Genomic DNA, 16670 nt, shown 5'->3' on the forward strand with positions numbered 1-16670 from the left:
CCTCTTACCTCACCTCTAGATAAAAGGTGCCTAGAGAATTTTGAATAGTTTGAAAGTTGTTTTTTCTGTTATTAATATTTCTAGAAATACAGATTTATGATTGAAATTTGTGAACATTTAACATGCCTTCTAATAAAAGCAGTTATTTCTAATACCACAATAAACATACAACTCTGTTAGGTATGTGGTAGGTAGAGTTACCTATACTGCAAACTCTTTTTTTTAATGTAACTTTTTATTGTATATTGGGGTATTAAAAGATGCCTACTCCTTTGAAGGAAAGCTATGACAAACCTAGACAGTGTATTAAAAAACAGAGACGTCACTTTGTCGATAAAAGTCCGCGTAGTCAAAACTATGGTTTTCCCAGGATCTATGGATGTGAGAGTCAGATAATAAAGAAGGTTGAGCACAGGATTGATGTCTTTGAACTGTGGTGCTGTAGAAGACTTTTGAGAGTCCCTCGGACTGCAAGGAGGTCAAAACAGTCAATCCTAAAGGAAATCAACACCGAATATTCATTGGAAGGACTGATGCTGAAGCTCCAATACTTTGGCCACCTAATGAGAAGAGCTGACTCACTGGAAAAAGACCCTGATGTGGGAAAGATTGAAAGCAAAAGGAGAAGAGGTCGACAGAAGATGAGATGGTTAGATAGCATCACTGACTCAAAGGACATTAATTTGATCAAACTCTGGGAGATAGTAAAGGACAGGGAAGCCTGGTGTGCTGCAGTCCTTGGGGCCGCAAAAAGTCAGACACAATTTAGTGGCTGAACAAAAATGATAGCCAATTAGCAATGTTGTGATAGTTTCAAGTAGATAGCAAAGGGACTCAGCCATACATACACATCAGCGCATTCTCCCCAAAACTCCCCTCCCATCCAGACTTCCACATAACATCGAGCATAGTTCCCTATGCTATACAGTAGGTTCTGGTTGCTTATCCACTTTAAATATAGCAGAGTGTGGGATCTTAGTTCCCTGATCCAGGATCAACCCCAGGCCCCCTGCATTGGGAGTGCAAAGTCTTAACTGCTAAACCACCAGAGATGTCTCCTACACTGCCAATTCTTAATACAAAACATTTTTTCATTGCTTCTATTGATAACATTAATTGACGATTGCAGGATAGAAGCAAAATGATAAATGGCAATATTGGAATAATTAACAATGCAGTAGATGCTCAGTCGTGTCTGATTCTTTGCAACTCCATGGACTATAGCCCACCAGGCTCCTCTGTCCATGGAATTCTCCAGGCCAGAATACTGGAGTGGGTTGCCGTTCCCTTCTCCAGAGGATCTTCCCCAACCCAGGGATCGAACCCAGGTCTCCCACATTGCAGGCAGATTCTTTACCGTCTGAGTCACCAGGGAAGCCTTAACTGGAAAAGTTAACACAAATGGGGAGTCAGTGAAGGTCAACCCTTTGTCATTATGCCCTTGTGAAGGGCATTCACAGATAATCTCTTACATGACATGGGTATAAGCTTCTCCATTTGTCAGACTAGCACCTGTAGGTACTACTTGGACCAGCATGAGAGTACAGTAGAGTGAGATTTCCTCTTTGTCCGTGTAACTATTTCTACTAAATGGTGACCTGGATTAATAACCAAATAAAAATCTCCATCTTGTCAGAAATGCAGCAATGCTAAAGCCTCATAAAAATATCTTGCTCCCATTCAGTGTCTGTCTTTACTGGGACAGCAAATAACTACCAATTAGGATGCCTCTGCATGGACTGAGATGTACCTATTAACAAGTGACTCATCTCCTCACTTTATATAGTTGTCAGATCTTAAAACCAATATCTAACTCTAAATAAAACTCTCAAGAAATCTCCTCTGTCTTTACTCAGAAGAACATTATGTACCTTTTCATGAACTTGCAATCCAAATTGAATGCATTTCCTTAAGACAACCAACCAGAGTGAAACCGTATGTAGCTCAGAGCACAAAACACCCTTCTATAACACAGAGAAATAATTCAAAGTTAAAATTTACTGTGTATGGAGTTCACATATATGGAAACAATAAGTTCCATGAGGCCAGGGGCCATGTCTGTCTTTTTCATTATTATTTCTCCAGGTTCTAGTATGTGTTGGATCAATATTGATTGACAGGTAATGTTAGAAAGAAGATGTGACCAATAATTTTAGATGAGTAAATAGTCATTATTCTTTCAATAATACCATAGCTCTAAAATCAGTGGAAACAAATAGCATAAAGAAGAAGAAACAAGGAAAATCATCATAAAAGGAACAGCTTTGCCAATTTTAGTAAATAACGTGATATAAAAAAGCCAATTTGGTTTTTGAAAAATGGTTGCTAGAGTAGTTTTTCTGAAGGAAAAAACAGTCATATTTTTATGATTTATTTTATAAATTATTTTTGTTAATTCCCAAGTATCTAAGAAGTGGAATATAAATTACCAAGAAATGAGTTGCACTGAGGAAACTTAGAGAAATACCCAACTTCTATTCAGAGCCCACCATGAACTCATGGTTCTTAGGTTCTCAGAGTAGCTTACATACAACCCCATTCCCAGAAATAAAAAGAATTCTCTAAAAGTAAAATATGGAATCAGAAAGAAAAACCTTTGATTTTACTTGAATGGATGGTGAATGCAATTTCAGTAAGGAGGCCTCCCACATACACAAACAACTTTTAAATATCATAATTTCCCCCCAATTTTAGTAGTATTAATTATGCTTTAATGTTAGAGCTGATTTATCATTCCTTATATAGTATACCCACTCCAGTGTTCTTGCCTGGAGAATCCCAGGGACGGGGGAGCCTGGTGGGCTGCCGTCTATGGGGTCGCACAGAGTCGTACATGACTGAAGCGACTTAGCAGCAGCATATAGTATATCTGGAAAAGGAAATGGCACCCACTTCAGTATTCTTGCTGGGAAAATTCCATGGACCAAGAAGCCTGGAGGACTACATACATGGGCTCACAAAGAGCCGGAAATGACTGAGCGACTGGGCATGCATGCATACGGTATATCAACCTTCTTAGCATTTATGGAGTTTTTTGCAGTTTTTTTCATGGTGTGGAGAATGAAAACAAAGATAGTTCATTCTCAAATATTATCCTTTGATTTAGGATTCAATTTTTCAGGTAGTCCTCAAAATTCCTTACATATAAAAATTCCTTTCACCATCTACCATCCATCCTCTACAAACACAGATTTTTTAAATGGAAACATTTAGATATAACTTAAATTTTGTTGCTATCTACAGTACTTTATATTGATATTTTTCACTCTAGAGTAAAATAGGATACAATTGCAAACTGTGATGATTTTTTTCTCACTATATCATTACAAACATATGGAAATAATAAAATCCTTTCTGCATCGTTATTCTAATTACCATTATTCATGCTCTTGCTTTAAATTGTTCAAGTTTAAGTGGTAGCGACATTTACTAGAAGTCAAGGCTTACTTTTTTGCTTGAGATTCTTTTTTTTTTTTTTTCAGGGGAATGCAGCATCACCACTCAACTCATTAATGCAAATAAGACCATGTTAGAGGCAGACATTGCATAACTGAGTTCTGCCTCTGTGGGATTATCATGCCCTTTCAGAAAAGGAAATGTGTAAATAACTGCTTTTCTGCAATTCCAACTCAAGAAATAAACACACTCATCTCCTCTCTGCTGATGTTTAATGTTTTTCGTGGGGAAATGATAAGTGGCATGCATAATAAATATCATGCATAAGGAAGGCACTCAAGGAGCAGATTAATAAAATCTGCTGGTGAAACTGATTCCACCTGAACAATGAGCAATCAAGAACTACAGGCTGAAGACTTCCTATGTATCCATCGCTATCGAAGGAATGATAAGAAATGTACAAATAGAATCACGGAATTACAGATTCGGCGAAAAGATAGGAGAAAAGAGTCTTAGAATTATTCATCTAGTCAAGATGTCCTCTGAATGGTTTCCTCCTATCTATTTCACTTTAGAGGGTTTGTTTGTCTGTTTTTAAATCAGGAATTTTTCACACATCTTTGAAGCCCCAGTGCATACAACACACAATAGCTGTCAATGGGAGGCATGGGATAATGTGGGTTGATCTGAATGAGCAAATAACTGAATTTATGATTATACACATCTCTGCAGAGTTCTTGGCTCTTCAGCCTACATTTAAATGTTGAGTAATTATACTGAGCAGCAATAATATTCTATATATTTCTTACATACTTTTTTCATATCAGACCTGTGTTTAATTTTTGTGAGTCTTTGGAATAGTTAAAATATGTATATATATATATATATATATATATATATGTATGTGTGTGTGCGTGTGTGTGTGTGTGTGTATAAAATGATGGGCCCACATGGGATCAATCCACTCTACTCAAGACCCAGAAAAGATGCTCAAAACCCCAGGAACATGCTGACCATCTAAGGCAGGAGGGAACCTCCTTTGTTTCAGGAATGGGACTTGTGTAGGAGGGTCCTGCAGAGAGAAAACCAAACTAGTCTCAGAGGAAGCACAGGCTTAGGAAAAAATAAACAACAGATAGATATATTTATTTCATTAGTAATTAAAAAAAATCTCAAAAGAGTTCGCTTCTGAAGCAACACAGATTCGTTGTCACTGGAAACCTGCTCTTTACAGGATGCCTTGTTTTGAACCACCCTTCAGGCCAGGAGGTGCCCACCAGCTCCAGGCCCATCATCTCAGGGAGACCCCTTGAGCTTTACAGGAGGGAGACGTCTCTCTTCCAGGATTGAAAACCAGCTGTTATTAGTTGGACATTCAATGTCTTTCTTTCTGTTTCTCTTACTTTATTTTCTTAAGTTTCAGCAAGATTCCTGTCTTTCCCTATTTTATCTTGATGCTCCAGGTCACATTTCTTGTCCTATTCTTTCGAGATTGAACGGAGTGATCACAGCTGGGATTTTTCTCTGTGCATTTCCTCAAAGGCCAACTCACCTGGTCAGTGGGAAAGGTGAGCATTTTTACCCGTCATGTCATTCTGCTTATTTCATCAGGCTTGCCCGGTGGCTCAGTGATAAAGAATCCACCTGCCAATGCAGGAGATTTGAGTTTGATCTCTCAGTTGGGAAGGTCCCGTGGAGAAAGAAATGGCAACCCACTCCAGTATTCTTGCCTGGGAAATCCCATGGACAGAGGAGCCTGGAGGGCTACAGTTCATGGGTTCATGAAAGAGTGGGACATGACTGAGAGGCTGAACACACAACACACTCTGCTTACTTCATGGGGGCTTGAAGTGGACTATGAATTTGTAAATAACAACAACAATGATAATAATAAAGCAATGATAAATATAAAATCATTTGCATTTTATATAATGATGCAGTGATGCAGACCCTTGTTTATCAAGGGTGCTCCTTCAGGCACATGTGTTAGAAATGCATATTCAAAGTTCTGAATTGGTGTTTAATTAACCTTTTAGGTGAATGTCCTGGAGTCTGGATATTTACAATGCTATCTGAGGAAGTCGTATGTATAATGAGGATTGGGAATTTTTGTAAGAATATCCAAAGGTCTGATATATTATCATGTTATTAGCATCATTTTTATAAAGGTACAAGATATGAATGTACTCAGCAAGTCCTCTGCTTTATTACCTGGTATCCAAAATTGCTCCTATTGATTCTGTATATTTACAAATCAGGCAAAATATATTAGAAAGCTTTTTGAAGAATTCATGCTATTTAATAAGGTTCTTTCTAACATCTAACTTCCTCCCTGCAGATGCTGTTGACCCAACTTCTTCAGCTCTGTCTGATATTCTGGAGGAAAAGGAAAACACCATCATCCATCACAGAACAATTGTTTCTCCACCTGCAAACCATTCTTAAGACAGCCTCAGATGGATTCTTCCAGGACACACGAGCTTCCGCATCATCCAGTCGTCATTTAGTGGGGTTATTAACCCACCTGGATATCCTGGTTCAGCTGAAGGCAGCATCTTCATCCACCCCAGCTCCCTCCTCCTTTTGGGTTTTATTTTCTTTGAGGGAAGCATCATAACTCACCAGGTTCTGACTTAATCATATCAGAGTGAGCCTTGATTCTGTTGCCTCCCATACCCAGGCAACCTCAGACTTCTTTCCATAACTTCTTCCTTTATTTATGCATTTTTGGCTATGCTGAGTCTTCATTGCTGCATGGGCTTTTCTCTAGTTTCAAAGAGCGTGGCTACTCCAGTTGTGGTATGCAGGTTTCTCATTGTGGTAGCTTCTCTTGTGGTGGGGCGTGGACCCTAGGGCTAAAGGGCTTCAGTAGTTGTGGCATCTGGGCTCATCAGTTGTGGCTCCGGGGTTCTAGAGCACAGGCTTAACAGTTTGGCACATGGGCTTAGTGGCGCAACTTCATGTGGGGGTCTTCCCAGACCAGGGATTGAACCCACGTCTCCTGCATTGGCAGGCAGAGGCTTTACCACTGAGCCACCAGGGAAGCCCTCCATAACATCTCAAGAACCATCTTCAAATATCTCTCCACCCTTTCAGTTCAGTTCAGTCGCTCAGTCGTGTCCGACTCTTTACGACCCCATGAATCGCAGCACGCCAGGCCTCCCTGTCCATCACCATCTCCTGGAGTTCACTCAGACTCATGTCCATCAAGTCAGTGATGCCATCCAGCCATCTCATCCTCTGTCATCCCCTTCTCCTCCTGCCCCCAATCCCTCCCAGCATCAGAGTCTTTTCCAATGAGTCAACTCTTCGCATGAGGTGGCCAAAGTACTGGAGTTTCAGCTTCAGTATCATTCCCTCCAAAGAAATCCCAGGGCTGATCTCCTTCAGAATGGACTGGTTGGATCTCCTTGCAGTCCAAGGGACTCTCAAGAGTCTTCTCCAACACCACAGTTCAAAAGCATCAATTCTTCGGTGCTCAGCTTTCTTCACAGTCCAACTCTCACATCCATACATGACCACAGGAAAAACCATAGCCCTGACTAGACGAAACTTTGTTGGCAAAGTAATGTCTCTGCTTTTGAATATGCTATCTAGGTTGGTCATAACTTTTCTTCTAAGGAGTAAGCATCTTTTAATTTCATGGCTGCAGTCACCATCTGCAGTGATTTTGGAGCCCAGAAAAATAAAGTCTGACACTGTTGCCCCATCTATTTCCCATGAAGTGATGGGACCGGATGCCATGATCTTCATTTTCTGAATGTTGAGCTTTAAGTAAACTTTTTTCACTCTCCTCTTTCACTTTCATCAAGAGGCTTTTCAGTTCCTCTTCACTTTCTGCCATAAGGGTGGTGTCATCTGCATATCTGAGGTTATTGATATTTCTCCCGGCAATCTTGATTCCAGCTTGTGCTTCTTCCAGCCCAGCGTTTCTCATGATGTACTCTGCATATAAGTTTAAAGAAGCAGGGTGACAATATACAGCCTTGACGTACTCCTTTTCCTATTTGGAACCAGTCTGTTGTTCCATGTCCAGTTCTAACTATTGCTTCCTGACCTGCATATAGGTTTTTGAAGAGGCAGGTCAGGTGCTCTGGTATTCCTATCTCTTTCAGAATTTTCCACAGTTTATTGTGATCCACACAGTCAAAGGCTTTGACATAGTCAATAAAGCAGAAGTGGCTCCACCCTTTCCAGTCCCTTAGTTCCCGAGTTGCCAACACCAGTGTCTCTTGGCCCAGAAACAAAGCTAACATGTGTCTAGAAACAAAGTTACTGTGTGTGGCATGTCTTCCTTTATTCAGTCAAGGAGCTGTTGTCACTGTGGCCACACTGATTACAGGCTTCATGTCATCCACTGCCTGGTACATAAAGTAAAACAGGAAGCGGGAGGCATGGGTGGGCAGCCCACCAGCAGTCAGGTAAACAGCAAGCAGTTTCCTGAGGATGGGTGTCCGGAGACGTCATTCAGAGACAAGACGGGTATCTTCTGACACACAAGAACTCACACAAGAGTTCACGGGCACAGGGAAGAACTCACACAAGACTCCATGGGCACAGAAATACAGGGGAGGGATTGTGTATGCCTGTGGACGAGAAACTTCCAGGCAAGAAGAGAAAGCGCTGGAGGAAGTTAGATACCGCACTGCAACATAACAAAGGGGCTCCATCTTTATGCCCAAACCTGAGCCATGAACAGAGGGCCAAACGTCAAGAAGGAAAGAACACTGTTCCATCTGGTTTTGCTAGAGCTGTGGACTGGGCGGAAAGATGTAGCGCTGATGGTAGGAGGTGGCCGGGAGGTCCGAGACTTGCCTGTCTGGGTGTTCTTATTAAATGGAGGATAGACAACCACACAAATAAAGAAGAGCAAGTGAGAGACACCCACCAGCACAGAGCAGGACAGTGGGGCCCCCTTTGTAGAGAGGGTCATGAAACTGTTTCTGAAAGAGACAACTATAGTATCAGAAAAACCATCTCAGACCAACTAGATAAGACTTTGAGGTCCCTGAAAATACTTTTCTTCAGAATACATAGCATTTAGCTTTCCTCCTCCTTAATTATAGACTACTTCACTACCCCGCTGCCCCATGCCAGCACACACAATCAGCGTGCATGTATACTTTCAGCATCCAGATACCCCAGGGCTTGAGCGAAGAAGCGTGCAGCTCTGCTTCAGATTTCTACAAAGTTCAACTTAGCGGCAGATGAAGTTAGGAAAATCAAATATTTTATTCCACCCAGTGTTAATTTCTGGGCCTGGGTCGTCTGCCTACCAATTTTCACCAAATCTACTCTCACCATTTTGGTCTAAAGCTACCATCAACGCCCCCATCAGCAGTGGAAACAATGCTTGTTGCGTGGAGGTTGGTCATTGGGCTACCAGCTTTAGAATCACCCACCAGTGAAGGAGGGATTCTTATTAAACTGTGGATTCCTGGGCCTCCCCTCAGACATATTGGATTGAAATATCTAGAGGTTCACCCACGGAATCTTTATTTTTCCCATTTGTCCATGTGACTCTTACGAGTCCTGATATTTACAATGCTTTTTCTTGATTTGTTTTTAAAATCTACATGGAAAGGAATTGTCTTCCTCTCCACTTGCATCTCTTGGTTAAGAGACTCAGATGAAATACAGATTTCAGGAGAACACCAGGGCTCACTGTTTCTCTAGATGCCTGCACTGGGGTAACAGAAACATTTACAGCCCCACTTTGGGGTGGGGACATATATTCACATAAATGTCAGCCTGTGATAAGACAATGAAAATGAATCTTTATACACTTTATGTACATTTTTTTTTACCTCATCATTGAGAAGTAACCAGATTGAAACTAGAATTTTAACACCCCAAATTATTAAAGCATCCAAGGAACATGTTTTCCTGACTTAGATCCAAGATCCTGGGTTTCATCCATTTTATCATCAGTCTCCTTTCTCTCCTTCCCCCACAACCCCTCACTTTCTTATATCAGAAACACCCTTTGGCTTCCACTATTCTCTATTTCTGCCCAGCTGATGAATGCTATTTTTCTTTCATCCCAAGTTTTCTTGAGTGTTTGGAATTTACATTCGAACCTTAACTTTCTATGGAGGATTAACTTAGTTTTTCAAAGTTGTAGGTTGTTTGGAAGGGAGAAAACAAGCGAACAAACAAAGGAACAAAAAGAAACCCACCCTTGACTGTTCCTCACAGCACTATAAATAGTCTGGAGTTGGTCAACATGCATTTTGTTCCCTAAACATTATTTTAAACTAATTCTTTTAAAAAATATTTCCTTGTCAGTTTCTGTTCTGTGACCTTACAGCCTGTGTTCTACCTTCAAGCAAACTGCATCTGACATCAAATCTCTTAGGAGGCCTCTTCAAGTAACATATTAGAATCATTATGACCACAAAAGAAATGACTATTGTCATGTTGATGAAAAGATTCCACAGGGAGCAAGTGCCTTCAGCATCAGAAATGTGATTGTTTACATCTCAGTCAAGATTCCTTCTTTCATCCCCCTGAGGTGAAATTATCTGACAAATTAAATATCTTTATTTGGATGGCAAGGGATTATGAGAGTTTCAAGTCAGATTCCAAGAGTGACTTTCAGTTAATGGAACTCACTTTGAGAGATCTCAGTATTTTATTGCCTACATTCCAAATCTATAGATTCTCAGTAAAACTGATCTCATGTCAGACACTAGTCTAATTTGATCTTTTAAAAGTGAGCACAAAACAGACTCCTTCATTTCTCAGACTTCAATCTTTATATCAAATTTTTTCTTTAAATCATAGCCTGGGTGGAGTTTTCCTTTTAAAAAAGTTACTCAGCTTAGTTCAAAACTTCTTGGTTAGGTTAACCCATGTTAGCTTTAAAGTTTAAGCTCAAACGTTACATGGAATACATTTTAAGAATATGAAACACCCAGTATATAGTAGCGATATGTACTTCCCAGGGGATGTTAATATCAGTATACACTTCCAGGTGGTTCAGTGGTGAAGAATCCGCCTGCCAATGCTAGAGAAGCATGAGATTCTGGTTCAGTCCCTGGGTCCTGAAGATCCCCTGGAGGAGGAAATGGCTAGCCACTCCAGTATTCTTGCCTGGAAAGTTCCACTGACAGAGGAGCCTGGCAGGCTACAGTCCACGGGGTCGCAAAGAGCCAGACACGACTGAATGAGCACGCACACATGTGATATCCAACCTTCCCCCCGACAAACATTTTCTGATTTTCTTTTACTTGAGATTCCCCGAAAGAAACAGATTATGTTTCAAATGATACTTCTTAATGTTTGAAATTAACAATTCCCTAGGTAACAACTCCCTAAAGGTTTGTATGACATCATCTTGTGTATATAACTTCTCGCTAGAATAGGTGCCAGACCATATTATGAAAAATGTCTGGTGCATGAAAGCCCTATGGTGCGACAATTAAAAGTGATCTGATGAGTCTGACTAATAAGGCTCAAATCCTATCTTCTCTTTTTACTGGTGACTGACGACTCTTTAGGTTCTCTGTGTATCCCTAAGATAATTTTAATGGTATTTGCTTAATTGGCTGGGAGGATTAAATGAGCTAAGACTGCAACACACTTAGAACAGTACTAGGGAGAGTGCACTAGGTAAATATTAACCATTGTTATCATTATATATTATAGTAACTGTGATGTTATCTTGTGCTAGATTCTCATTTTACTAGGTTCTCAAAAACTAATTACGGAATAAAGGACTGAATGTGGGGAAACATTCCTTTCTCCTGAAGTATTGAAGTTCAAATTCCATTACCTTGAAATAAACAGAGCACTTTCACTAGATAATATTAGTCAAAACTGGAAATCACACTTAATTTGAGTCTAAATCCTTTTTCTATAAGATGCTGAGGATTCTAAGGGCCTGGCCTGGGCAGGCGTAAGCTGGGTGAATAGAGTGCTCCTTCCTACATCCTGTGTTCAGAGCAGAGAGTCAAATATGAGAAGAAGAGAAAACCCAAGTCCTGCAAATCAGAAACTCAACGACCTCAACTGGAAGGCCCCAAACCAAATAACTGGAGAAACTGGTAGGTGACGGCAGAAAACAGCAGGTCGGATGAAAAGCCTGACGTTCTTCCCGGGACAAATCCTGGTGCGTGCTGCTCCCCCAAGATGCGCTTCTTGGGTAGAAGGACCTTATTCAAGGTGTTGAGGACTGAACCAGGCAGCTGGCTCTGTCCTCATTCTGTTCTTGTCCCACCACTTACACTGCACCGAACATAACCAGGACTTGGATTTTAAGCTAAGACCCAGACGCACTCTGATATTCTCTACCTTTAAAAAAAAATGCCATCCAGGTGCAACCCCATCACAAGAAAACAGCATCTCAGAAGCAAAAGAGATCAAACAAACATTTACACTTCCCCTGACATCAATGCCTACGCTAGAGCAGGAAGACATGATAAAATCATCCGTAGAATCAGAACTAGAGGCGACGGCAGAAACTGCATCTGATCACTTTTAGGCATCTCAGAGATGACTGGGGGAGACGAACAAACAAAAATAAGAGCACACACGTCAAATCAATGAAACTGACTTCATTTGAGATGAGGCATCTCTAGGAAATGATCTTTATCTGAGTAGAGCTTTTCTAAAGGGGAGATAGGGAATTCCAGCTTCCTCTGGCTCCCAATATGTTGAATATTCATCTTGGGCAACCGAATGCAATTTGCATAATACGGGGCCCAGGTCTGCTGCAAGAATGGCCTTCAGGGAATGAGAAAGAAGTTTGCAGAAAGACTAGAGCATGTCTCAGCTCAACAGGAAGGGAATCCACGGCTCACATTTTATTTTCCTTGACAGGATTTTCCCAGATTTTGCTGAAGAAAATGTATCATATTTCATGGGAGTCCCCAGAGAACCCTTCTGCTCTGCTTAAGTTTTAGTGGTGTGTGTGTGTGTGTGTGTGTGTGTAAAATGTACGTATGTATACATTTTTTCTGACAATATTTAACAACAGAGTTTTAAAGAATTCATAGGAAGATGACAGGAAAACCCAAATAAGAGAATCTCCTCTGAGGCTCCATGACTTTAATCTGTCAGTTTTTGCTCAAGGGATAATGGAAAGAAGTATTTCCATCTTAAGTCTCTATTGCTTGGACCTCTGGCAGATGCGAATTCTAACTGCATTATAATATATATACACAGCACATCTGAATGCAAATCACTTGTAAACAGTAAATATTGCAGAAGAGAATGGAAAGGTGCTCAGATGGTAATACACATTAATACAAAACCAAGATTTGTTTACATTTAAATGCGATATACATTTTGATATTAGAAATATTTTCCCAGTAAAACACTTAACTCAATCTCAATTCTTGTTTTTTAAAAGAACTACTCTCTCCTAAATTTTCTCTTCTAGAATTACATTTACTCTGTTTCTTTTTGCAAAATAATCTTTTATAAGAAACTCCCTAAGAAAAGTACATTTCTAAATAATAATAGAAAAGGATTACATTAATATCAATCCTTTCTAATAGCAATTAGGTAATAAAATTTCATTTGGGTTTGAAAGTGGACAGATATTACTGCATTTTTCTTAGCCTATAAAGTATCAGCCTATTGTGTTCTTTGCCTTACATTTAAAAAGAAGGAAAGAAAACAATCTGCTTATATAACATCAACCACTTAACAGAAAACTTAAAATTTGGAATATTTGAATAAAGTGGATAAGATCTCTTAAAAAAAAGTCAATCCCTTCAAAATTTCTCAATTTTCGATGAACTGGGACATATAAAAATATGCAAACACACAACTTTAAGAGGTAATGCTCCTCTTCTGCTTGATACACTGATACATTACCAAACATTGCTGAATCATGAATTAACAGCTCCTAGGCATTGTCATAAAGGTCAGACACTAAAGCCAAACTGAAAGCATTCTCCTTTTTGTGGTGGCTGCATCGCTGTGTTGGTGGCCAAGACCTTGGATGTGTTACTTACTGATGGGTAGAGGTAACCTTCTCCATTCATGGCTACGTACAACCCCGTCTTCACTCCCTGGATTGCAACGACGCGCAGTCCCACTGGTATGAGGTTGAACAGTGCTGCGAAGAGAAAGACGGTCTGTCACCAACGGGCAGGGGAAGCAGAGCACCTCCCCCCATCACTTTTCTGTTTCATTTATTCTATTTGAGAGATATTATGTCCGTTATAACCTTCTGAGAGGCTCCCAATTCATTACCTTCTATCTCTCTATTTAAGAAGTTTCTGTTATGAGTAAAGATAGCACTTGAGCTCTGATTTGTAGATCTTAGCAGGCTCCCTATAGCATTCTGAAGAATGGTGGGATAATAAACAGAATCAGGCCTGTAATCACGACTCCAGCATCACAGTCTCCGACACCATTTGATACCAGAAAAAATCAGCTAGGAAGACTCTCAAAGAGCAGAGTTTTATTTTAAAGATTTTTGTTTTTTTTTTAGTGTGGACCGTTTTTATAGTCTTTATTGAATTTGTTACAATATGGTTTCTGTTTTATGTTTTGGTTTTTTGCTCACAAGGCGTGTGCGATCTTAGCTTCCTGACCAACCAGCAATCACATCCGTACTCCCTGAATTGGAAAGTCTTAACCACTGGACCACCAGGGAGTCACCCTAAAAGAGGAGAATTTTAAAAGCCCAAATTGAGTGTTTATCTGGTCTTTTAGGTGGAAGGTTTGCTTCATTACTGCAATGTTGTACAGGCAAGAAGTTAAAAAGGTAATTCCAAAGCTAAATTACTCTTGCAGAACCAACACGACATGCCAGCAGAGCCCAGAAAAGATGTTCACCTGCCCAAGTGCTAAATTTAGAAAGAACTAATCACACCGAACGGCGTAAGAATTTCAGAGAGGGAATCTTCTTCATTAATATTTCATAAAATTATGAGTGAACACGAAAACAAAGAGGGAAGAGTGTTCAATTTTACCCCCTGAAGAGATAAGAATGTTTCCATGTTCTATTTCTTCCTTTATTGACCAAAAATGTATTCGTATGTAAGTTTCACATTGCAGATAGCAATGTTATCATGATTTTTTTTAAAGTCCTAATTAACATCCTTAATAATGCATTTCCTTGCCAGGGTTATATATGACTGTGTAGTGAGCATTTTAGCATCATTCCTATTTTTCCCTTTGGCCACATGGCATGTAGGATCTCAGTTCCCAGATCAGGGATTGAACCCTCACCCCTTGCAATTAAGTGCAAGAGTCTTAACCACTGAATCTCCTAGGAACTGTCTAATATCATTCTTGGTGAAGACTGCTTGAAGATTTTATTATAGACACATTTATAAGATTATCATTAATTATGAGAGGTTATCTGCTCCTATTTGCATTCTTAATTCAAGTCTAGAATTAAGAGAACCATCCCAGAAGAGGCAATGAAAGCACTAAAATGTTGAAGTAAATGTACAAGGAAAATATCTTAGGTTTAGGCTCTTGCTTGTATTCCACGAAGAATAAATAATTTGAAAGATGTGGGCAATTTTGACTTAAATCTGTGGGTCTACTCAGTACATAATTTTAAATGGACTTTCTACATTGTGTTCTATTTAATTCCGAGGCACATGGTTTCTCTGATCGAGTTGGGGGAGATTACACCTTCTCTTCCGGTTACTATATGTTACTGATCTTGGGATCTCAAGATGTCTGTGCTACTCAGATGATGAAATGAGAATGGCTGGCCATGACCCTTGAGAATTATCCCTACAAGAACATTCAGGGGCATCAGGTTTTGTGGGTATTCACTTTCAGGATGCAAACTAGCATTGAACTGTCTTCTGTAGGATTCTAGGGGCTTATAATACCCTTATGGAGGAATGAGGCTTCTGTTTGCTTATTTCTATTATATTATTTAATGTTAAACATGAATGTGGAGTGATTGAATACTTGTGGCATGGCAACTTTCAGTATTTCTTCTTTTTTAATTTTTTGGCTGCGCTATGCAGCAGGTGAGATGTCAGTCACCCAACCAGGGATTGAACTCACACCCTCTGAATTGGAAGTGCAGACTCTTAACCACTGGACCACCAGGGATGTCTGCTCAGTATTCCTTCCTCGTGGAAGAAAGTCATTGGATATTTTTACTCTCTTCTATATCACCTGAACTGTCCCATCTTGCTAATATTTTGAAAGGATTGGCACCATAGGATAATTCCTGATTTATTTGGAAAAGTTTTTAGGGAAAACCATAATTGTGCATCTGCCCATGCAAACTTTTCTATCTGAACCTATTCAAATGTATTTATTCTAACCTTCATATATGTTGGAGAAGGAAATGGCAACCCACTCCAGTATTCGTGCTTGGAAAATCCCATGGACAGAGGAGCCTGGTAGACTACAGTCCATGGGGTTGCAAAGAGTTGGACACGACTGAGTGACTTCACTTTCACTTCACTTCACTTTCATATATGTCTGGTGGTGTTGTGTGCGTGCTCAGTCATGTCCGACTCTTTGCAACCCCATGGACTATACAGTCCATGAAAATCTCCAGGCCAGAATACTGGAGTGGGTAGCCTTTACCTTCTCTTGGGGATTTTCCCAACCCAGGGATCAAACCTGGGTCACCCACATTGCAGGTGGATTCTTTACCAGCTGAGCCACAAGGGAAGCCCTGCACTGTATTTAAAAATATACATATATATATATATATATACACTTTTCCCCTCCACAGGGTTTTGACTGAGACCTGAATTGTAATAGTTATTATCATTTATAGGAAGAAAACAGAAAGTGAATCCATAGAACCACTGTAATGCGGAAGCCCACTCAGAGCTGACCATGACGGATCCATGGTGCTTGTCGTAACAACAGATACTCACAGTAATTGAAACATTATTATGGGTTTTCAGCCTTTTTATGTCTAACACAATTACAAAGCGATCCCACAAGGCCTGGGGGATGTTCATGCTACTTTGTCCATTCTGTGGAACACTCCAGTCTCCATATGATAGTGAATTTCATTCAACCCTGGCTGCACTTTAAAACTAGCTGTATTCATAAGACAGGATGAAAGAAAGTGAAAACTGAAAGTAAACTCGATGAGCCGTGTCCGACTCTTTGCAACCCCATGGACTATAGGCTCCTCTGTCCCTGGGATTTTCCAGGCAAGAGTACCCGAGTGGGTTGCCATTTCCTTCTCCAGGGCATCTTCCCGACCCAGGGATCAAACCTGGGTCTCCAGCATTGCAGGCAGACGCTTTACTGTCTGAGCCACCAGAGAAGCCTTATAAGACAGGATGGCTATGCCCAACTCCAGAGCAATGAAATTA

At 40.2% G+C, this 16670-nt stretch overlaps 1 protein-coding gene across 3 annotated transcripts in view; it reads right to left on the reverse strand.

Moving 5' to 3' along the window:
• Positions 1-16670, reverse strand: part of FGF14 (fibroblast growth factor 14) — a 637636-nt gene that overhangs the window by 97037 nt on the left and 523929 nt on the right. For all 3 annotated transcript variants that reach the window (XM_024999962.2, NM_001206832.2, XM_024999961.2), the window contains exon 3: positions 13362-13465. In XM_024999962.2, coding sequence (XP_024855730.1) covers positions 13362-13465 — 104 coding nt within the window. The remainder of the gene's footprint in view (positions 1-13361; positions 13466-16670) is intronic.

The sequence above is a fragment of the Bos taurus genome, chromosome 12, assembly GCF_002263795.3.
Source record: "Bos taurus isolate L1 Dominette 01449 registration number 42190680 breed Hereford chromosome 12, ARS-UCD2.0, whole genome shotgun sequence".
Lineage (NCBI taxonomy): Eukaryota > Metazoa > Chordata > Mammalia > Artiodactyla > Bovidae > Bos > Bos taurus.